Source organism: Thalassophryne amazonica, chromosome 20 (assembly GCF_902500255.1).
Source record: "Thalassophryne amazonica chromosome 20, fThaAma1.1, whole genome shotgun sequence".
NCBI classification, from domain to species: Eukaryota; Metazoa; Chordata; class Actinopteri; order Batrachoidiformes; family Batrachoididae; genus Thalassophryne; species Thalassophryne amazonica.
Window position 1 is genome coordinate 19,751,214 of NC_047122.1, and position 25,522 is coordinate 19,776,735.

Genomic DNA, 25,522 nt, shown 5'->3' on the forward strand with positions numbered 1-25,522 from the left:
CGTCTGAAAGCCATCTCAAAGCCGTCTGTGAGACCAACACAGAGGTGGTTTTGTGCCGCGCCATGAACGGCTCCGTGGCGCATCCCTCCGCTTCTCTTTCCATGAAAAAAACTCCTGTAACAGTGGAATGTGCCAAAAAAGTACTGATGTCCACGTCTCCTGCCATTTTTGTGTAAGTCAGACGACGTCCCGGATCAACAAAGCCTTCACGTTGGAAATGATCTGGTTGATTCAGCCTGTCGATCGGCGCGCTCTCAGCAGCTGTGGGCGGTCTTTAAACCGGCTGGAGCACTCCTTAATCTGTGTAATCCCCATAAAATCGTCCCTGAAAGCCATCTGAATTTTCCGAATGGTGTCCACCTGGAGGTCTCTCACAGTTTCTGGGAAAAATTGATGCAGCAAAGCTCCAAATCGTTCAGATATTTATTCGCAATAAAAATCCGACGAGAGGGGTAGACCACTGCTCACAGGTGAATGACGCAACCGAGAGGCGTGAAAAAACTCATGCATGCGCACGAAGGTTCAGGCTTGGCTGATGCAATCACACGTGATTCAAATCCATATGGTTTTTTAAAAAATAAAAAGGTCGAATACTTTTCTAACAGACCTCGTATATGATAGGTAAGTTTAGTTGAGTTATATGATTAGATAATGTAGGCTTATTTGCTACATTGTTGTCTGGTAGAAACGGTTTTCTGCTTTTATCAACAGTGATCAATGTTAAGGTTGTTTGTTTGACCCCCTACTAGCCTGGTTGGGCAATTAAATTCTTATTTGATCCTATATAAAGTTTTATTTATTAACATTTACCAAATAAAAATAATTATAATTAAGCTAAATGGTTCAAAAAGGTTGTCAAATCTTGAGACATTTTGCTGACATTCATGAATCCTAATAGAATTTTTTATCTGACTGTCAAACCATTTAATCTTAAATCACAGCCACACAATCAAGCTCAACAGCTGACTACCTTACCTTGTACTTACAGTGTGTTTTCTATGGGAAAAATACAAAGTCAGCTTTTTATGTGTCTTAATGAATTAAAATAGTTGCATTATAGTGTTATCTGTGCAATACTTTTATTATTTCTAAGACTCTAGGCCTCATTTTTACTTTATTATTTAAAGAAAGACAACTTTTTATAGCCTGCCCCTGGAAAGAATGAACACCAGTTTATGCCTTTGAGAGATCACTCCTATTCAGTTTTCCTGCATTAGTTTTTTCTTGTCTCTTTTAATTGGGAGAATGGCCTAAGCAGTGGATCACTCCTCTCAGTCTTGTCTGGTTGAGGTTTCTTCCTCAAAAACACCAGAGGGAGTCTTCCTTTACCATTGTTGATGTGTGCTTGCTCAAGGGGGTTGGTAAGATTAAACATTACCCATGTGTAGCACCGTGAGGCAGCTTTGTTGTAATATGGCGCAATATAAATTGAATTGATAATATTTTATCCACCTTGCTCTCAAACCTACAATAAATTGGACAAAACATAGTTGACATTTTCCAGACATGCTCTACTGCCACAGAATTTTTTCCCCCAAAATGATATAAACTGCTTAATTAGTAAGCGGAGTAGTTTATTTTCTTGCCCAATGTGGCTTTTTACTTGGTCCGGACAATTGGGCTAGCCTTATTATTGAGCCCTGACTAAAATGCAATTTTTTTTTTCTTAAAATGCACATTGAGCAGTTCTAATAATATCTTTTTACTGTACAAAGATGTTGGATGCTATGAATTTGGTGGTAAAAGTGGGAGGGAGTTTTGGCACAGAAGTTTGCAATTATGAAATGGGACAGTATTATCAGACACATGAACCTGAAGATAATGTGTTTGTCTGTCATTATGTGCCATCCTTGCGATGGACTGGCAGCCTGTCCAGGACATACCCCATGTCTCGCCCAATCAATGACTGCTGGGATTGGCTCCAGCCATCCCCACCTCAGCCCTGAACTGGAATAAGTAAGTAAGTCCCTTCGGCTGCTCCCTTGTTTGCACTCGGGGTTGCCACAGCAAATCCAAGGTGGATCTGCATGTTGAATTGGCACAGGTTTTACGCCGGATGCCCTTCCTGACACAACTCCACATTACATGGAGAAATGTGGCAGGGGTGGGATTTGAACCCGGAGCCTTCTGAACTGAAATAAGTGGATTCAGAAAATGGGTGTAACTGAACATGAACAACAGCGCCCCCAAAAGGTTCAGCAGTACTATCTATCCATCCAGGAATTTTAATTAACACTGGCAACTGAGGGTAAATAAATGACATGTAACACACTTTTTAACATCCCTAACTCTTTTTACACAATATGAAACATCACCACTTAATGAGAAAGAAATATACTGAAATTTAAATGTCTGAATGTTTGTGTGTGTGTGTTTACGTTGTGTGACCTACACAGCCCCCAAAAACCACTTAAACTCCTTGGTCAGTCTGCCACACTACTTCTTAGTACAGTCACAACCTCACACTATTCCACTCACTTTTATAGTTTTTGGTCAGAAGAAGCTAATCAATCTTTTGATTCAATCAGGTGCATTGGTGATTGCGTCAGGTGAAATCACTGCAGTCAATTAATTTGGTCAACTCAAATTCAAAATACAGTCCCACTATGTTTTTACTGACCAGCCTGCTCTATTCTGGGTCAACGTTTTTCAGACTAATAGTATCTATCAAAGGCCTCAGGCCTGAGTTCTCATTGTGTTTATATTTATGCTGACTTAAGAGGAGGGGTTCAAGAAAGTGTTTGTGTAGTGGCGTCATTACCTGTCAAATATGGCCCCAACCTCGGCATTGTGCGCCCTGTGTATTCAATCACAATGTGTTATTACATGTCATTACACAGTTACATTGTTATTACAGTACTTTGGCTTTTTACCCCTCAGCTATTAAGCCTCTCAAGTCAAATATACCCTCACATGGTGAAAATTTATCATGTTACAAACTACTGCATGTGAAGTTGATTTGTCTACATTTTCCACCCTTAATTTCAAGAACAAGGACTTGACACAGATTTTAATATAACAAATAAATGATGTACCTAAATGAATTTAACTGTTTCACCATTAAAATGTAAAATGTTTTTATGTATTAAACATTTTTCAATGGGTGAAATACAGGAGCCCTAAAGCCCAAAACACATTTGATACAAATAATCTGCTAAAATTCTATTTCATATCACAAATCAGAGAATATTTTACATTAATCATTATTTCTGATTTGATGTCTACGTGTTCAATGACAGATGTCTACAAAGGTTAAAGAAAGCAGGGTGAGAAGTGCAAATACCATGCATCCAGAAAGTATTCACAGCGCTTCACTTTCCAAATTTTACTATGTTAGTCTTATTCCAAAAGTGGATGAAATTCATTTTCTTTCCTCAAAATTCTACTCACAATACCCCATAATGGCAATGTGACTTTTTTGGGGGGGATTTTTGCAAATGTATTAAAAAAAATAAAATAAGAAATCGCATGTATTCACAGCCTTTGCCATGAAGCTCAAAACTGAGCTCAGGTTCTTCCTGTTTCCACTGATCATCCTTGAGATGTTTCTACAGCTTAACTGGAGTCTACCTCGGGTAAATTCAGCTGATTGTACATGATTTGGAAAGACACACATTTGTCTACATATAAGGTCCCACAGTTGACAGTGCATGTCAGAGCACAAACCAAGCACGACGTCAAAGAAATTGTCTGTAGACCTCTGAGACAAGATTGTCTTGAGGTACAAACCTGCAGAAGAGTACAGAAACATTTCTGCTTCTGCTGCAGCGATCGGGGGAGAAGTCAGGGAGGTGACCAAGAACCTGATGGTCACTCTTTCTGAGATCCAGCATTCCTCTGTGGAGGGAGGAGAAACTTCCAGAAGGACAACCATCTCTGCAGCAATCCACCAATCAGGCCTGTATGGTAGAGTGGCCAGACGGAAGACACTCCTTAGTGAAAGGCACATGGCAGCCCGCCTGGAGTTTGTCAAAAGGCATCTGAAAGACTCTCAGATCACAAGAAACGAAATTCTCTCGTGTGATGCAACAAAGATTTAATTCTTTGATATGAATACCAGACACCATGTTTGGAGGAAACCAGGCACCATCCCTACAGTGAAGCATGGTGGTGGCAGCATCATGCTGTGAGGAGGTTTTTCAGCGGCAAGAACTGGGAGACTAGTCAGGATTGAGGGAAAGACGAACGCATCAATGTACAGAGACATCCCGGATGAAAACCTGCTCCAGAGCGCTCTTGACCTCAGACTGGGGCGACGGTTCATCTTTCAGCAGGACAATGACCCTAAGCACACAGCCAAGATATGAAAGGTGTAGCTTCAGGACAACTCTGTGAATGTCCTTGAGTGGCCCAGCCAGAGCCCAGACCTGAATCCGATTGAACATCTCTGGAGAGATCTGAAGGTGGCTGTGCACCGATGCTCCTCATCCAACCTGATGGAGCTTGAGAGGTGCTGCAAAAAAAACAAAATGGGTGAAACTGCCCAAAGATAGGTGCACCAAGCTTGTGGCATCATATTCAAGAAGACTTGAGGCTGTAATTACTGTCAAAGGTGCATCAACAAAGTACGGAGCAAAGGGTGTGAATACTTACATGTCATTTCTTAGTTTTTTTGTTTTGTTTTGTTTTTAATACATTTGCAAAAATGTATGTATGTGTATATATATATATATGTATATATATATATATATTATATATATATAACTTTTTCCATGTTGTTATTATAGGGTGCTGTGAGTAGAATTTTGAGAAAAAAAAGATTTTACGTCCTTTTGGCATACGGCTGTTAACATGAAAAATGTGGAAAAAGTGAAGCACTGAACACTTTCCAGATGCACTGTAGGTCTGTGTGCAATCTTACAGGCTTCTGCACTTCATCACTTGAGCAATTTTGGTCAATCATATTATTTGCAGAACATTTGTGTTGAACAGAAGAACTGTTTAAAGAGAGAGAAAAAAAAATCTGGATCCAGCAAATTAGGTTGGTATTTGGTAAAAAAAAAAAAAAAAAAAAAAAAAATTCCATCAAGAGCAAGCAGTAATATTAATTTATCTATTTTAATGATTAGGATAGGGATTTTGTTTGTCCTGAAAGATTTTCTGCCATTTTATAAAATGCTGAAAAAAATTTAAGCCACTGCAGTGAGTTTACTACTTAATATAATTTGCTCACTTCAGAGTCACTGCAGTGAATTTATTGCTTAATATAATTTGCTCAACAAACATATACCATTGTGATATCTGCATTCTCTCTAAACAAAACACAATTCAGCAGATTTAAACAGACACCGATGCCAAGCTGAAAGAGAAGCCTGCTGCTAGAGAGCAGCGCCACAAAGAAATTAAGAAGTATTAGACAAACAAAATCATTGAGCCATTTGCCATAAGCTCAGTTAGTTTGCTTTAAAACCAACTGGATTTCTACAGGAAACTATCCCATTATAACAATGTAATTACTGTGTAATTAACATTTAATTGCCACTTTGTGATGTAGCTAAAATGTATTGTACAAGACTGTATGGTGCTGCAGCTTTTTGTAATCAACTGTGCTATTTTTTTAAGACTGATCCATTGCACTTAATATTCTAAATTTATTGAGGGTTATGCATTCTGACATTTGCAGGAGCCCGCTTAAAATCAGGTCAACCGTAAAGTTCTGCATTTTCACAAATGAAATATCAAAATGTCCAGATAAACACTTAACACAAGCCTGCAGCAAAATCCATAGGTGCCCCCCCCCCCCAATTTAAGAAAGCATTGCTATACGGGTCACAGTGTTTGTGCTTGTAGCTAGCCAACTGTTAACTTGTAACTGCCAACTTGAGCATGCAGCCTCATACATTGCAGAAATCTTCAACTTTTCAAGATGATTTGCAAATTAATTTAGAACTGTGCTTAGTAGTTTTATTTTTTGATGCCACTGGTATTGAGCTATGTTACTGGCCAACTGTGCTAGGTAGCTAACATTATCCTCTGGCTTATAATAGCAGTGCATACAGCTATATTTAAGTAAAAATACAGCACCGAGGTCTGATTCACACATCACATAGACATCAGACATAAGACTGGATGAGTTTCAGACAGGATGTGCTCTGTGGTGCCACTAAAAATCCCGGTGACTTCATGGTTGGTGGTGGAAAAACACAAGAACCCTGAATGTGCAAGTGTGCAGACGGTTCTTTTTGGAACCAGACTTAATTGCGTCTCATCAAAACATGAAAAGGGACAAACATTATCCTTTGTAAAATTATTAAGACTGTGTAAGCAGAGCACCAGCTCTTCAACCGTGACAACAAAAAAACAAAAACAGAGTAGCACTTTTCATTGTAAGCAGCTTTGGCTGAGCAGGAAATCAAAGTAAGCATGCAGAGCATCTACTCCTACAGCTTAATTATCACTATTAATAGTGCATGTTTGTGCCTAATTAAGGTTGCAGCTCTTGTATTTCAAAGAATCCCACTCTACAAAATCAGGATTTTGTAAAAAAAAAAAAAAAAAATCACTAAACCTTGAGCTCTTTTTACAAGTTAGTCCATTATCCAATAATTTCTATATTATTATAAGCTACAACAGGTGCTACGATAATGAGTGTATGTGTATGGAGAATGTAGTCTCAAAATAGCCCCAAATTTCAATTACATGATCTCAAAATGGAGAAAAACAATATTTACAAATGTATACAATTAGTTGTGCAAAATTTTGAATACTTACAAATACATTTCAATACAAACACCAAGTAAATTGCATGTTAAACCATTTTACAAACTTACGATCTAAACAAATATTTTACATCCAGAGTTTTCATTGGGGGCAGCATGGTGGATAAGTGGTTAGCACTGTTGCCTCACAGTAAGAAGGTCATGGGATCGATTCTCACCTGTGGAGTTTCTGTGTAGAGTTTGCATGTTGTACCCATGTTTGCGTGGGTTCCCACGAGTGCTTCGGGTTCCTCCCACATCCAAAGACATGCTCATTAGGTGAACTGGAAACTTAAATTGACCACAGGTGTGCATGTGGGTGTGAATGTGTTTAGGGCCTTTCACACTGAATGCCTTCAGGGTGTTAAATGTGACACGCATCACTCTAAAACCCATTATTTTCAGTGAGAAGCGACGCGTCAAAAACAGAGTTAACGCAATGCTCCACCGAGAGCGCACATTGCCGCTTGTTAAGTGGCCGCGGTCAAAGTTCAACTCAATCCAACTTTCAACACTGTGTGCTGTGACGTAGCTTTGTGCATCCACAAGAAACGTGGCATCAGGCCAAAACACGGGGACTACAGAGTGCAGAAATGTGTATACACAACAGTTTTACAATTTTTTTTAACCTCAAGATTAATTTAATTACTGTACATTTTGAAGTTAAATATTTCTTACATTACAAAACTTGTAATTAAAGTAGTTTCCAGTAAAAAAAAAAAAAAAAGGTTTAGAAATCTTTGTTCATATGTTAATTAAAACCATAACTTATCTGTCATTATTGTTTCAGATGACAGAATTTCTTGATTAACATTATAAGGAACCTTGGACATTTATTTTTAGACAAATAAAAAAGTAAGTCCCTTCGGCTGCTCCCTTGTTTTGCACTTGGGGTCGCCACAGCAAATCCAAGGTGGATCTGCATGTTGAATTGGCAAAGGTTTTTACGCCGGATGCCCTTCCTGACGCAACTCCACATTACATGGAGAAATGTGGCAGGGGTGGGATTTGAACCCAGAACCTTCTGAACTGAAACCAAGCGCATTAACCACTTGGCCACCACCCCTGCATTTTTAGACAAATAAAATACCATGAAAAGTCAAGTGTACATTAAGTCTGGCAGATTCATTCCTTCATATTTGCATTTCAACCAGGAAAAAAAAGACACCGTAAATAAATATAAATATTTATTATAAACACAACAGGGGCTGAAGTAATAATGACTGACTGCAGTGTCCTTTAATTAAGTAGTTAATTAGGATTTCTCAATGTGACATAAACCTCATGATAAAAAAAAAAAATGTATTTAGTCATTTCAATATTTAATTATGTCCTTAATGAATATGTGATTGATTTTAATGTTGTAATCAGTTTTCGAAAATATAAATTTGACTATTCTAGTGACTGTCAATGCTTTGAAATTGTGCACCAATGCGAGTGGGCTTTTTCTACCTGTCCAAGTATCTTTTTGACTGAACTTTGACTTCATGGACATGTTTAAGAATTCATTCATTGAATGTTAAAATATAAAAGGAAACAGCTTTTTCAAATGATAAAATCCTTACTCTTTTAAAGAGCCTTTGTTTTATTTAGAAGCGTAGCAGCAAGTGTGAGTTGTCAGAGGTGACAGGTGAGCTGCCCTCTCAGGACAATCAACCAGATGAAGGTCTGCTCTGCAGCTTTGACCTCTTGGTGGCATTTTTGGAGACACTTTCCTCACATTTTGAAGAGCAGAGATGTTCTCTTCTTCCTTCAGGACTTCAGGTTTTGGTGTTCAACGCCATCACTGGAAGGTCTGAAGTGAATCTGTATTTACAATGTTTTCTGCACAGCAAATATTGAAATGTTCCTGATGTGGGACAAGTGAATAAATATATTTCTTAAAATATAAAGAAACATGAAACAGTTAAAAAAAAAAAAAAAAAAAAAAAAATCTAAGTTGTAGTGACAGCAGTAACAATTAAAAAAACTGTGTAGCTTTATTTGGTAAAAACAACAATAGACTGAACAATTTACAAATATAAAACATTAACTCAGCTCGAATGAGTGATTCTGCAGCTAAAGGCTAAGCTAATGGATAAATCTTCATCAGTGCACTACGTCACATTTTATTCTCACCTCACCTTTAAAATAAACAATAAACCTCAGACAAATTTGCAGACACTCTGTTGCTCAAACTGTGTGTGTGAAGGATTTCGGATTGAGTGGCTATGCGTGATAACACCAGCTGCTCTGTCTCACTCTGCCCGGGTCTATGGCCTGAACCCTGGGTGCTGTGTGCATCTCTCTGCTCAGTGTTGCGATCTGATCAGTTCCCTTTCGGCTCGGCGTCACTCCAAACAGTCGCTGAAAAGAAAAAAAAAAAAACTTCTCCCAGCAGGGTGATGTCCATCACTCCTTCTGCTTTTTCCTGTCAATATTGGGGTTATAACTGGCAGACTGTTTCGCTTTTTTCTGACATGAATCCAACATGGCGATTGTCCTGCTTGTTCACCAGGTGCTCGAAAAGCCAGACAGTGACGTAGAAATCTCCGCTCCCCTCACCCCCCATCAAAGCAAATCAAGCGAATTCATCAAAATGATCGACCAACATGTTTAGTGTGAAAGGCCCATTAGTCTGTCTATATGTGGGCCTGCAACAGACCTGGCCAGGGTACACAACCCCTGGCAAAAATTATGGAATCACCGGCCTCGGAGGATGTTCATTCAGTTGTTTAATTTTGTAGAAAAAAAGCAGATTACAGACATGACACAAAACTAAAGTCATTTCAAATGGAAACATTCTGGCTTTAAGAAACACTATAAGAAATCAAGAAAAAAAATTGTGGCAGTCAGTGTGGCAGTCAGTAATGGTTACTTTTTTAGACCAAGCAGAGGGAAAAAAATATGGACTCACTCAATTCTGAGGAATAAATTATGGAATCACCCTGTAAATTTTCATCCCCAAAACTAACACCTGCATCAAATCAGATCTGCTCATTAGTCTGCATCTAAAAAGGAGTGATCACACCTTGGAGAGCTGTTGCACCAAGTGGACTGACATGAATCATGGCTCCAACACGAGAGATGTCAAATGAAACAAAGGAGAGGATTATCAAACTCTTAAAAGAGGGTAAATCATCACGCAATGTTGCAAAAGATGTTGGTTGTTCACAGTCAGCTGTGTCTAAACTCTGGACCAAATACAAACAACATGGGAAGGTTGTTAAAGGCAAACATACTGGTAGACCAAGGAAGACAAAGCGTCAAGACAGAAAACTTAAAGCAATATGTCTCAAAAATAGAAAATGCACAACAAAACAAATGAGGAACGAATGGGAGGAAACTGGAGTCAACGTCTGTGACCGAACTGTAAGAAATCGCCTAAAGGAAATGGGATTTACATACAGAAAAGCTCAACGAAAGCCATCATTAACACCTAAACAGAAAAAAACAAGGTTACAATGGGCTAAGGAAAAGCAATCGTGGACTGTGGATGACTGGATGAAAGTCATATTCAGTGATGAATCTCGAATCTGCATTGGGCAAGGTGATGATGCTGGAACTTTTGTTTGGTGCCATTCCAATGAGATTTATAAAGATGACTGCCTGAAGAGAACATGTAAATTTCCACAGTCATTGATGATATGGGGCTGCATGTCAGGTAAAGGCACTGGGGAGATGGCTGTCATTACATCATCAGTAAATGCACAAGTTTACATTGATATTTTGGACACTTTTCTTATCCCATCAATTGAAAGGATGTTTGGGGATGATGAAATCATTTTTCAAGATGATAATACATCTTGCCATAGAGCAAAAACTGTGAAAACATTCCTTGCAAAAAGACACATAGGGTCAATGTCATGGCCTGCAAATAATCCGGATCTTAATCCAATTGAAAATCTTTGGTGGAAGTTGAAGAAAATGGTCCGTGACAAGGCTCCAACCTGCAAAGCTGATCTGGCAACAGCAATCAGAGAAAGTTGGAGTCAGATTGATGAAGAGTACTGTTTGTCACTCATTATGTCCATGCCTCAGAGACTGCAAGCTGTTATAAAAGCCAGAGGTGGTGCAACAAAATACTAGTGATGTGTTGGAGCGTTCTTTTGTTTTTCATGATTCCATAATTTTTTCCTCAGAATTGAGTGATTCCATATTTTTTTTCCCTCTGCTTGGTCTAAAAAAGTAACCGTTACTGACTGCCACAATTTTTTTTTTTTCCTGATTTCTTATAGTGTTTCTTAAAGCCAGAATGTTGCCATTTGAAATGACTTTAGTTTTGTGTCATGTCTGTGATCTGCTTTTTTCTATAAAATTAAACAACTGAATGAACATCCTCCAAGGCCAGTGATTCTATAATTTTTGCCAGGGGTTGTACCTCGCCTCACGCCCTATGACTGCTCTAGGTCCATGCTCCAAGACCCTTAATTGGAGTAAGCATGTACAGAAAATGAATGGATGGATTTTTCATTGGACCTTCACAGATCTAATTAGTTTTGTCTTCGAAAAGCTTCCTTCCGATAGAAACATCTAAATGCAATTGCACCCCTTTGCATTTACTGACAGACTGTTTAGTGTGTGTGCACGGACTGCCTACGGTAAGGTTACACTTGCATGCCAAGTTTTGAGACTCTTTCATGATATCCAGCTCTACACAGCTCCACAAAAGCATGCTGCATTTAAACACTGGTGGAAAACCACAACTGTGCTTTCAGCACTCAAGTAATTTCCCTCAAATTGGTACAGACATTTTTCAAAACAGAATCGCTTGTCATCCTTCATACAACACACTTAACAATAGGCTCTATAGAAAAGCTGATACTTGCAAATCTTGTTTTTCATTTGTAGATCATATCATAGGCATTCGTGACAAATTTGAGACTAATTTATCTGTGTGTGTGTGTGTGTGTGTATCAACAGGTATTAGTGATCAGCGTCCCTTGCATGCACTGTCACCCTACAGGCAGAACTAAAGCAGCAAAGACTTTTAGTCCATCACAGCCCACAGAACACAGCAGCTGCAGCCAATCAGTGATGAAGACACAGCAACACCCAGGATCCTCAGTTTTTATCCCTGTCACCAGACGCGGGAGTAAGTCACTGTCAAGTCATCAATCTGCAAGTCCCAAGTCTCAAGTCAGCTGTCAAACACTTGGGGGTCATTATGACTTGAGACTTGACTTGGGACTTGCTGATTCATGACTTGATGGAGATTTACACCCACCTCTGCTCGTCACTAATCCTTCTTAGGCTGACAGTGATTTGAATATATAAAATAGTAAAAGGAAAAAAAATTGGAAGTGTTCAGAGAGAGTAAATGTAGATAAATGGAGTTCTTTGTGCAGTTACTTAACTGATGTGGGTTCACGAGGCAAAGTCAAGAAGAAACTGGATTCCAATGTTGGACCAGTTACTGTATTTAGGGGCCCTATCAGAAATCCTGTTGCTCAGGAAAGTCTATATCAAATAAGTGGAGGACTGCCCGGTAAGCATCATGAATGTTGGTGAAATTGTAAGCATTTGTCTGTCACATTAACACTCAGAAACCATGTGTGCATCTGTGTATTAGTACCTGTCAAAAATGGCTCCAACACCTGCACTGTGAGCGCTGTTCCTATGGACGTGGAGGCCAGTGGCCAGTAGGATTCCATCCTTCACCGAAATGGAGCGATGTGAGAATGATGCAATCAGGAGTTCGTTCCAGCCTGTTGAACAGTTAAAAACAAAAGCACAAATAATCAACTACTGCTTTTTTAAGTAAATAAATTATTACTGAAATGTCTGTCTTTGACTTATGGTTTTGTGTTAACACTCATAAAATTCAGCCAGCTGAAGGTCAATCATAACACATTAGTGCTTAAAAACTATGTGAACTAACTATGTGCCAACTTCAGATGTCATTTAATGCACTTGTGTCAGACATTAATCATCAGTCTGAAAACTTACCAGCACGTAGGAGGATGACCTGGTCATCTAGGGGCAGCTCAGAGAAGTGAGGGATCCTCTTGGCCCACTCCACCAGAGTGAAGAGCTGCTTGTCTGCTGCCTGGCAGATGTTTGTGACAGGGTCGTTGGGCTGGATGAAGCAGATTCAAGTCATATTAAATATTAAATTCAGCAAACAACTTAATAGATTCAGTCTGATGACAGTGCAACAAAGACTGTATAATCAAGACATGCTTGCATATGGTTAGCAAATGAATCCTGCATGCTGGGAAATTACAGTGCATCCAGAAAAGTACTCATAGCACTTCACTTTTTCCACATTTTATTATGTTACAACCTTATTCCAAAATGGATGAAATTAATTTTTTCCCCTCATACTTCTATTCACAACACCCCATAATGACAACATGAAAAAAGCTTTTTTTTTTTTTTTGCAAATGTATGAAAAACAAAAAACTAAGAAATGACATGTACGTAAGTATTCACACCCTTTGCGCAATACTTTGTTGATGCACCTTTGGCAGCAATTACAGCCTCAAGTCTTCTTGAATTATGATGCCATAAGCTTGGTGCACCTATTTTGGGGCAGTTTTGTCCATTCCTCTTTGTAGCACTTCTCAAGCTCCATCAGGTTGGATGGGGAATGTCAGTGAACAGCCATTTTCAGCTCTCTCCAAAGATGTTCAATCAGATTCAGGTCTGGGCTATGGCTGGACCACTCAAGGACATTCACAGAGTTGCCTGAAGCCATTCTTTTGATATCTTGGCTGTGTGCTTAGGGTCATTGTCCTGCTGAAAGATGAACCATCGCCCCAGTCTGAGGTCAAGAGCGTTCTGGAGCAGGTTTTTATCCAGGATGTCTCTGTACATTGCTGCATTCATCTTTCTCTCAATCCTGACTAGTCTCCCAGTTCCTGCTACTGAAAAACATCCCCACAGTATGATGCTGCCACCACGACGATTCACTGTAGGGATTGTGCCTGGTTTCCTCCAAAGATGATGCCTGGCATTCACGTCAAAGAGTTCAGTCTTTGTCTCATTAGACCAAAGAATTTTATTTCTCATGGTCTGACAGTCCTTCAGGTGCCTTTAGGTAAACTCCAGGTGGGCTGCCTTGTGGCTTTTACTGAGGAGTGGCTTCTGTCTGGCCACTCTACCATACAGCCCTGATGGGTGGATTGCTGCAGAGATGGCTGTCCTTCTGGAAGTTTCTCCTCTCTCTACAGAGGAATGCTGAAGCTCTGACAAAGTGACCATTGGGTTCTTGGTTAACTCCCTGACTAAGGTCCTTGTCCCCCGACGCTCAGTTTAGATGGGCAACCAGCTCAAGGAAGAGTCCTGATGGATCTGAACTTCTTCTATTTAGGGATGATGGAGGCTACTGTGCTCATTGGAACCAAAGCAGTGAAATGTTTCTGTACCCTTCCCCAGATTTGTGCCTGGAGACAATCCTGTCTCAGAGTTCTACAGACAATTTCTTTGACTTCATGCATGTGCCCTGACATGTACTGTCAAGTGTGGGACATTATACAGTGGGGCAAAAAAGTATTTAGTCAGTCAGGGAAAATAAGTATTTGGTCACCCACAAACAAGCAAGATGTCTGGCTCTCACAGACCTGTAACTTCTTCTTTAAGATCTTCTGTCCTCCACCTGTTACCTGTATTAATGGCATCTGTTGGAACTTGTTATCTGCATAAAAGACACCTATCCACAGCCTCAATCAGTCAGACTCCAAACTCAACCATGGCCAAGACCAAAGAGCTGTTGAAGGACACCAGGAAGAATATATATATATATATATATATATATATATATACTCAACAAAAATATAAACGCAACACTTTTGGTTTTGCTCCCATTTTGTATGAGATGAACTCAAAGATCTAAAACTTTTTCCACATACACAATATCACCATTTCCCTCAAATATTGTTCACAAACCAGTTTAAATCTGTGATAGTGAGCAATCTGTGATGTGTTGCACTGCATGAGGCAAATGGTGGTCACACCAGATACTGACTGGTATCCCCCCCCCAATAAAACAAAACTGCACCTTTCAGAGTGGCCTTTTATTGTGGGCAGTCTAAGGCACACCTGTGCACTAATCATGGTGTCTAATCAGCATCTTGATATGGCACAGCTGTGAGGTGGGATGGATTATCTCAGCAAAGGAGAAGTGCTCACTATCACAGATTTACACTGGTTTGTGAACAATATTTGAGGGAAATGTTGATATTGTGTATGTGGAAAAAGTTTTAGATCTTTGAGTTCATCTCATACAAAATGGGAGCAAAACCAAAAGTGTTGCGTTTATATTTTTGTTGAGTGTATATATATATATATATATATTTGCAAAAACCTTAAAAAAATTTCACATTGTCATTGTGGGATATTGTATGTAGAATTTTTGAGGAAAAAATGAATTCCATACATTTCAGAATAAGGCTGTAACATTAAAAAAAATGTGGGAAAAGTGAGGCGCTGTGAATACTTTCTGGATGCACCGTGTGTAGAAGGAGTTGGCAAAGAAATACATAAGCAGGCTTTGATCAAAATACTAAAAACATCATAGATAAATTTACAACATTTTATATTCAATCAACTGTACCACTTCTGGATATACATCACTACCCACTTTTTAAGCCAAACATTTTGGTAGCATGAAGCAAATGAAGTACTGTGATATTTTATCCCCTTATCGATTCCCTCTATTGTATTTTGTCAAATTTAACTGATATGTTCACACAAAATTTATAAAAGGTACCCTAATTTAGCTTCATAACTGAAATTCTTTTCATTGCATGGTACTTGAAAATAAGTGAAAGGAATGCAAAGATAACAGCCAAGGGCCCAAGACTGAGCCCTGTGGCACACCCTATTACAACAGACAAAATTCAGATACAGTGTGTGTCCCCAGAGTACACATTGTTGTCGATAAGTACATTTTCAGCAATGTATCTGTTAAATGTATTTTAGTTTGTGTTGACACAGCCACACACACACACACACACACCCCTTTATGATGCAGTTCATCACGCTGTAAAAAGGCAATAATCTCTTTTGTGCAGTATTTATGTCACAAAGAGCAAGGGAAAAAATATTAAAAATTTGAGAAAAACAGCTAAAACCACCATATTACTACTCACAGAGCTGCCACCTGAACTTCCATCTGCATGAAGTTCTGTTTTCTGCTCTACAGCCATCTCCGCCTCCAAAATCTTTTCCACTGGCATCTCCTCATTCACTGCGCTAGTTGACTCTACCTCCCCTTCCCGGTCCTTGTTCCTCTGCCGCTCCTCCTGGACAGCTACACAATGGGGGTTTGTCGTTGAGGTAGAGAAAATATGGACCAAGAGAGAAAAAAAAACAAAAACAAAACAAGCAAACAACAAAAACAATCCCAAACACAAAAAGGACGAAGAGTAACAGTAAGCATAAAAGGCAGTCAGTATAAAAGAAGGGTTACGCAGAAACAGCATTGGGGTTTTGGCAGGCAAAGGAAGAGAACAATTGAAGAAAAGAAGCAGAAAGTGAACAATGAAAATGAGAGTTCAAAAATTAAGGAGAATGAGCAGGAAGGTAATGAGGAAAATAAATCATTTTTGGAGATTTATAAAGAGTGTGAATTATGAGAAAATAGAGAGGTGGTTTGCAGAGATTGGCAGACAAAGAAAGAAGAAGCAGAAACAACAGGTAATAATTAAAACAGCAAAGTAATACTGAATGGATGAAATACGAGTAAAGAGCAACACAAACATGTCTAATTCATGACAACGTCTCTCATATTTCAGTACTACTGCCAATACAGTACAATCAATATAATTACTGTGGGGGAAGGAAAAAAAAAAACCTATTGTTTGCCCGTAGAAAGAGAAATAAAATGTGTTTTAACTGGAGCTCAGATGAAAGATTTGTCGTTTTACCTTCTCTCTGTTTGACAGAGACAGGCCCCTTTACTTACAATATCAGAAAAAAGTTGAAATGACATAGAAAATACAAAACATACAGCTGTGTTTACATTTACTTTGACTTTGGATTTAATTGAATCCAAAATATTGCATGTTTTGTTTGTTCATTTCATTTGTTAATATGTACATCCATTCCTGTTCAGGCCTGTAACAAATGGCAAAAAGCTGGGATGGTTTTACAGCTAGTTTTCTCCAGACAAATCAGGAGATGGACACATGAACATTTTCATCCACTGAATATGTCTTGGACTTCATTTACATCAACCATGAAAGGACATATCGCACTGAAATCCCATAACAATTTAGATTTAGCCTGTTAGTGACCATACGATGATCCAGCGGGATTACTTTGTGCACTTCTCTTACTGGTTTCAAAGTATACGGCATTCGCAGCAAACAGCTATGGAGATGTCTGAAAACAAAGTACTCATGAGTACTTGGGTGTTTTCGACAAGTGACGTAGCTACTAGAAGCGTCCCAGCGTGCGCTTCAATGAAATGTAGCTGCTAAAGAACTGAGGCACAGACTAATTCCAAATTTTACATAAGTGTGATGTTGTGTTATGACAACTCGTTTTTAAGTTATAACTGTTCATTTTGATGCAGTCACGGTAAAAGCAGCAGCCGTGAGAAGATTTTGTGAAGCTGCAAGGCCATTAGTCATAAACACAGCCTGTTAAAAAATGTTAAGTGTTGTATGTAACTGTGAAAAATCTAATAAATATATAAAAATATATATATGTGTCATCGTGTTGCATGTACATATGTCATGGAGACATTCCACATACATTAAGCGGTAATAAACAGCTAACGTGGGTTCAAACAGCATAACCCGCATGTCAGCTGTTTTTTTTTTTGTTTTTTTTTAAGGGATTATTCAGCACATTTGATATTCCATTATCTCCTGAAAACAGCATCTTCTGAGTTTTTCCAATATGAGACATACATCTGCGTGTCCAGGCATATCCATGATTACAGCAGCAGTAAACCAGCATCTTGTGGCACAAACAGCAGCATCACAGGATAAACATAAACAACGTACAAATGGCTGACGGGAATCGTAGCCGACGCCATTTATGAACATCTTGACACTGGTGGCTACTTGGAAAATGAACAAAAAGGCTGCATAAGGAAAAGATTAGGAACTAAAGATCAGTTATTGATAAATAAAGCTGGCCTGGAAGATTGCAAAAAAAAAAAAAAAGGAGGAGAAACCTTAGCATGGCTTGGATTGATTATAAAATGCATTTGACAGCATGCCACACTCCTGGATTAGGAGATGCTTGGAACACTACAATGTCAATGACGAAATAAGATCTTTTTCTGAGGACACAGATGAATAAGTGGAATACTACCATCACCCTAAATCATACAGAAGGACAGATAATAATCAAAGACATACAAGTGCAGAGAGGGATATTCCAGGGAGATAATCTCTCTCCACTTTTATTCTGTCTCAGCATTGATCCGCTTAGCAAGATCTTGAAGGAGAATGACATCGGGTATGATTTGGGTGGAGGCAGAGGAAGAAACATCGGAAAGCGATGAACCATCTCTTATTTATGGACGATTTCAAGATCTTTGCCGACTTGGGCCAGGGACTCAGTCGGCTAGTGGAGGCAGTTCATAACTTCTCCAAGGACACTGGTATGAAATTTGGACTGAATAAATGTTCTTAGAGGAGGTAAGAAGGAAGCGGCAGAAAGCATACAGCTGGATGAAGGGAGCACCACTGAAGATTTGGCTGAGGATTTTATGTACAAATACTTGGGATTGAAGAAAACAGTATAATAGAGCATAAGAAGATGAGAGAGTAACAAACACAAGAATACCTAAACCGTTTTAAAAATGATCTGCAAATCAGAATTAACATCAAAGAACAAGATCACAGCCATAAACCAGTTCTCACTGCCTGTGGTGACCTATGGGTGTGGCGTGGTAGAATGGCTACAGGGTGAGCTTAAGTTAAAACCAGGAACATGCTCACCCTACATAAAGTTACATATACGAGGTGTGTTAGAAAAGTATCCGACCTTTTTATTTTTTTTTTTTCAAAAAACCTGATGGATTTGAATCACGTGTGCTTGCATGAGCCAACCTTGAACCTTTTTTTTTTACGCCTGTCGATTGCGTCATTTGCTTGTAAGCAGCCTTTGTTTGAGGATGGGTGTGGTCTCTCATCGGATTTTCTTTGCAAGGAAAATAGCGGAACAACTGGAGCAGCACGACTGCATCAAATTTTGCCAGAAACTGGGCGACAGCCAGGTGGAAACCATTCAGATTATTCAGACGGCTTTCGGTGACGATCCTATGGGCATCACACAGATTAAGGAGCCGTACAACCAGTTTAAAGACGGCCGCACAACGGTGGAGAGCGAGCCGCGCTCTGGGCGGCCATCAACATGCTGAAATGACCAGATCATTTCCTAAGTAAACGCTGTGGTGATGCGGGACCGTCGTGTGACTATCCGAGAAATTGCGGAAGAGGTGGACATCAGCACTTTTTCGGCACATTCCACTGTGACAGAAGATTTGGCCATGAAAAGAGTTGCAGCGAAATTCATGCCGATGGCTTCGGCACAAAGCTGCTAACGGAGCAAAAGCACCTCTGTGTTGAAGTCTCACTGGAGATGCTGTGACATGCTCACCTCTTCCACAATTTCTCATGGCCTGTTGATGGCCGACCGGAGCGTGGCTCGCTCTCCACTGTTGTGCAGACGTCTTTAAACCAGTTGTACCGCTCCTTAATCTGTGTGATGCCCATAGGATCGTCACCGAAAGCCGTCTGAATAATCTGAATGGTTTCCATGTGGCTGTTACCCAGTTTCTGGCAAAATTTGATGCAGTCGTGCTGCTCCAGTCGTTCCGCCATTTTCCTTGCAAAGAAAATCTGACGAGAGACCACACCCATCCTCACACAAAGGCTGCTTACAACCAAATGACGCAATCGACAGGCGGGAAAAAATTCATGCATGCGCACGTAGGTTCAAGGTTGGCTCATGCAAGCACACGTGATTCAAATCCATCAGGTTTTTGGAAAAAATAAAAAGGTCGGATACTTTTCTAACACACCTCGTAGAAATCAATGCATGGACAGAATATTTCTCCCCGTCGAGAAGGTGGTCTAGGTCACACAGAAATCATCCAGGCCTATAGAGCATCTATAATACGTATTGGACAGTACTTAAAGAGTTCTCAAGAAGAAGTCATGAAAAAAGTAATGCAACATCACAGTAAGACCTTATCACAACATACACTCATCTTGAACCGCTTAGTCCAAACAAGGGTTGCGGGGGGCTGGAGCCTATCCCAGCAGTCATAGAGCGCGATGTGGGGTACACCCAGGACAGGACACCAGTCTGTCACAGGTCCACAAACAGACAAACAAACACATACACACCCACAGACAATTTAAAGATTCCAATCCACCTAACCCGCATGTCTTTGGATGTCGGAGGAAACAGGAACACCCGGAGGAAACCCACCAAACACGGGGAGAAGATGCAAACTCCACACAGAAAGGCCACAGGTGGGAATTGAACCCATGACATTCTCGCTGTGAGGCAACAGTGCTAACCACTAATCCACCGTGCTGCCACCTTATCACAACAGACCATTATTAAATTGGCAGAAAACTTTGGAGGAGATCTCTTACAAGAGAGAGAAAGCACCAATCTGACACCTGCAATAAAACTAGCAAGACAGACCAGGGGAAAATCAAGCAAAAGAGAACAAAAACTCAGAGTGGACAGATGGAAATAGCACAGAATGGCTGGACGATTCCAAGAAGTGGAAAAGGAATACTTTGATAAAGAAGGGTCTATACCGGCTTACAAATGGAGAACTTGGTTTCAATGGAGAAAGAATTATAGTTGGAGCACATGATCAGGGACTTAAATGGTTTCAAAAAATGGCAGGAATTTCACAAAATGATCAATGCCGATTCTGTCATACAGTAGTTGAGAGTGTAAACCATCTAATATCAGAATGCCAGATCCTCATGGCAGATGGACATTATACATCGCGACATAATAAGATCTGTAAATATCTACACTGGAAAGTATGCAAGGAACTGGAGGTGGAAGTAGAGGAAAACATCTGGGAGCATAAGCCTTCACCAGTCTCATCCAACGAGAAAGTACCTATCTTCTATGACAAAGAGATCCCAGCAAGAAGACACATTGAAGGAGGTGCAGCAAAACCTGATATTGTTATCTCAAACAAGCAAGAGAAAACAGCCAAAATCATTGATGTAACAGTCCCCAATGACTATGGCCTGAATTGAGCTGAAAGGGAGAAAAATGACAAAATACCAAGACCTTAAACATGACCTACGAACAACATGGTCATTGAAAGAAATAGATATAATACCAGTTGTGATGGGGGAAACAGGGCTTATGAAGAAGAACCTGAAGAAATACCTCAAGGCAATCCCCAGTCACCCAAGTGTCCATGAGGTGCAGATATCTGCAATTAAGGGAACCGTCATCATCTTGAAGAGAGCTCTCAGATATAATGCCTGTAATGTTTAGGATGCAACTACAGACCCCGGGGAAATCCGCAGACTCTGAAAATGTTAAGAGTTTCGCTGTGAAGTGTGTCATCTCCTCTGTAAATCCGAGCCACTGCTTTCAAAGAAAAGTTCCAAAGCTTCGTTATCGGACATAACCGCATTCATTTTGCTCTGTCTGTCTGTGTCTGGGATGTTTACGTTTTGCTAATAACTACATCACACACAGAGAAATGCAGAGAATTGCCAAGTGAGACTTTTTCCAGAAATGCACCCATTACCTCGCTTAGGGAGACAAATAAAAAACATCAGGAACCACTAATTATGAGCCCATGTGCGCAGAGATGCTTACAATCATGAGTACTTTGATGTAGTGTTGCTAACTGGGACGTTAAAAAGCATGCGACATGTCCTTTTAAGAAATATAAACAGAATGGCAGCGTATAGTAAATCTGTGCCAAGTCGGCAGTACTCAAAAATTGAGTTACCATGCTTGGAAGGAGACTAGTGAGGGAAGCCACTATGACACCCAGACAGTTGTGAAGGAATTATAGGCTTCTGTGGACAATGGTGCAACATTTGAAACTATCCAGAAGGCTAGAAATCATAACTTGGCTTGCATAAGTCTGATACTATTCTATGTTTGAACCATAATACTGCATGAACTCAAACTTTCGAGACTGATGTGGAATTGAACACTTACCCTTGTACAACACTGTGTTTTAAGAGTATTTTTTGTCTTCAAAATCCTGTTGAAAATCCACATTATTACCGTCTATGAGGTAATTCGATATGTCGTCGTCCTATTAACTTGCTTTCGACTGTTCCTGTTTTACTTGGGGCTACCAGAGCAGTATGACTAACTATTGGTTTCTTACTCAAATAATCTGTTGATTTTTTACTATTATTATTATTATTGATTATCAGATTAGTTGTTTGGTCCAAAAAATGTCAGAAGATAGTGAAAAATGGCAATCAGTGTCTCCAAAAAATTCAAGATGACATCCCTAAATGCTTAATTTTGCCCACAACCTAAAGATATGCAGTTTATTAGGCCCCGTTAAAAAAATAAATAAAATAAAAAAATAAAAAATAAACACATTAGTTTATCATCCCTGCACGCATGCTGAAATCAGGCCGCATCAATTTTTTATTTTTATCAATTATTTATTTATTTGTTTATTTCATTGACAGGGGTACAGCTGGTGATAGAACCGACACGTCCAATGGGTGGCAAGTGTGCTTTGACCAAAGACAGCCAAAGTTTACCGAGCTGGGCCTGGAACATACCACTTGTCACTGACAACCACACACACGAGGACCATTGGCAATAAGGCCAAGAAGCTGAAGCCATGGTACGGCGTGAGCGTTCCCCGAGAGAAAACCATGAGCGACATTTACAACCAGTATGCATGTGGTATGCTGGACAATGGAGGTAGATTGGATGCTAAGTACAACAGATGCAAGGTGAGTTTTTCCTCGTCTGCTTCTTCTCTATGGCGACTCAGTGCAACAAAGCACTTGTGCTCTGTAGTTCTGGCCGGCAGGTCCAGCCCACCTCCTAGAGGAGTGGCTGGATGACATCATTATTTTTGTGGATTTTAATCAAATACTATTGCAGAACTGTGCGGCTGGTTTTGTCATAATTCTATTAGTTATTATTAATCCATTAATTCATATTACAAGGGGAAGTTTCACTTCCCAACTTCAAAATTTTACTGTATTGTTTGCTGTTTCTAACAAGAAAAAAAAAAATCCGCGCTCCATCACTTTTTTCTGATGTCAAGGATGATAAACTAATGTTTTTTTTTTAATGGGGCCTTATCCCACAGAAGTAAACAAACAAGTAATGAAACCAGAAAGCAATCACAATTAAGAAAGTGAAATCAGAGAATTTGGATTTTTTTAATTACTTAAAATGATTAATCAATTCTGAAAATAGTTGATGATTAATTTAGTAGTGAATTAATCATGGATTAATCGATTATTTGTTACAGCTCTAGTATGGATGTGCATGTTGATATAGCAGAGATATTTTCTGCCAGATGCCCTTCCTGACAACTCCATAAAACCAGTCAGTATCTGGTGTGACCACCATTTTCCTCACGCAGTGCAACACATCTCCTTCGCAGATGAGTTTTCCTGAGACGGTTTCTGACAGTTTATGCAGAAATTCTTTGATTCTGCAAACCGATTGTTGCAGCAGCTGTCCGTGTGGCTGGTCTCAGACGATCATGGAGGTGAACATGCTGGATGTGGAGGTCCTGGGCTGGTGTGGTTACACCTGGTCTGCTGTTGTGAGGCCAATTGTATGTACTGCCATTTCTCTGAAACGCCTCTGGAGAAGGCTTATGGTAAAGAATTGAACATTCAAGTCACAGGCAACAGCTCTGGTGGACATTCCTGCAGTCAGCATGCCAATTACACACTCCCTCAAAACTTGCCACATCTGTGACATTGTGCTGTGTGATAAAACTGCATGTTTTAGAATGGCCTTTTATTGTGACCAGCCTAAGGCACACCTGTGCAATAATCATGCTGTCGAATCAGCATACTGATATGCCACACCTGTGAGGTGGGATGATTATCTCGGCAAAGGGGAAGTGCTCACTAACACAGATTTAGACATATTTGTGAATACTATTTGAGAGAAATAAGTCTTTTGTGTATATAGGAAATGTTTTAGATGTTTGAGTTCAGCTCATGAGAAATGGGAGCAAAAACAAAAGTGTTGCGTTTATATTTTTGTTCAGTGTGCATACTCCTGACATTTGATCACATCTAATTTAGCTTCTGAAAAGCCACTTCTAACAGGACTTTGATCTTGAAAATTTTTTACAAGGTAAAAATTTGTGGAATTGGAAACTAGGGCTGGCGAAGGTTTGCGCTCTACCAGCACAGTGCTCTAGTTACTATTTTGTTCTCATGTTTTGCCCATTGTGATTGGACTAAAAACAGAGCTTATTTTAAGGACGATAGCTGGTTTTCCACCACAATGACTAGATCAGTGATTCTCAACCGGGGTGCCGTGATCGATCGTCAGGGGTGCCGTGGGCAATTATCAAATATCACCATTATCGGATGTATGTGCTGTAATAGTGTGGCAGATGATGTAATGTTCTTTTATTCCAGTAGATGGTAGCAAAGCGCTGTACTATAGTATAATAGACATACTTGCGCACATAGCGTTGTGCGTCTCCATGGTTACAGGTTGCTGACTACAGCGTGAATCTCAGCTGCTCATGGAGCATGGCTCCTCTGGGGAAGGAGAAACCGCGTTGGCTGTGGAGGTGTGCGGGGAAGGCGGCCTGACCTCCGTTGATGTCACCGTGGTCAGACTTGGGCCTTCTTGCTCACAACTGGGTTTGCTGAAGGCAGCCTCTGCGCTCCGTGAATATTACAGTGGCAGATTATTGTGAATAAAAGTGTCGACACGTCTAAAAAAAAAAACACCTGAGATTAGGGCTGTCACAATTATTACAATATTCGTCAATTGCGATTATTTTTCATATTCGCGATTATTTTTCATATTCGCGATTACCGTGAATTATTTTATCCACAAAGCATAAAATGATTCAGAATCTGACGTCATTGTGCTGCAGTCTCGCTCTCGTCTTAAGGTGGGACAATAACATGGAGGCTGAAGAGCGATCCGTCCTGCCATTTGGATAAGACGGCCGATTAAAACAGTGGCCGTCTTCTTCAAAAGCCGTCTAAAATGCAGAGCTGTGTGTGTGTGTGTGTGTGTGTGCGCGCGCGCGCGCGGAGTCAACAGGCTGCAGACTGGGAGGGAGGGGGTGTGTGAGGGAGATTCCTGAATGCAGGCGTGACACGTTACAGTCTGAGAACCATTCGTGCGCAGCGAGCGCGGAGCAGAGAGAGGATTTTAACCCGAGTGAACAAGTTAAAAAAAAACACAAAAAAACAAAATGTGAAGCTGCCTTTACTTCTCTCTGAACTTTCTCTAGGTGTGATTCTGCCGTTACCATCCTGTTCACACCATGTGCGCGTCGTATGCTGAATTTATGAGACCATGAGATGAAATAAACGGTCAAATAGCTTTAAAAACATATTTAAAAAATGACAATATATGAATGAACTGAGCCACAAAAAAACAAAAACCCCTGACATGGAGAAGCTGTGGTGATGTTCAGATGCACAGATCACAAAAAGCAGGTGAGAACTCTGAACTTTAACAGCTGTTACTTTCCAAAGGTATTTATTTGTTCAATATGGGCTTAATGCAATGTTTAAGCACAAAACGTGACTGATGAGGAGAAACAATTTCAGAAATGCAAGAGAAACAACCACAATTCAGAAAAAGTTGGGACAGTATGTAAAATGAAGATAAAAATAAAAATGTTGCACCATTCCCAGTTTCTCCACTCACAGAAGCCAAACGTTCTTCCAGAGTTGTGT

General features: G+C 39.9%; 1 protein-coding gene across 1 annotated transcript in view; it reads right to left on the bottom strand.

Annotated features, from left to right (window-relative positions):
- rxrba (retinoid x receptor, beta a) overlaps positions 1-25,522 on the bottom strand; it is a 97,784-nt gene that overhangs the window by 49,152 nt on the left and 23,110 nt on the right. Inside the window, exons 6-8 of the mRNA XM_034161371.1 lie at positions 15,773-15,933; positions 12,627-12,756; positions 12,253-12,385 (exon numbers count right to left, since the gene is read on the bottom strand). Coding sequence (XP_034017262.1) covers positions 12,253-12,385; positions 12,627-12,756; positions 15,773-15,933 — 424 coding nt within the window. The remainder of the gene's footprint in view (positions 1-12,252; positions 12,386-12,626; positions 12,757-15,772; positions 15,934-25,522) is intronic.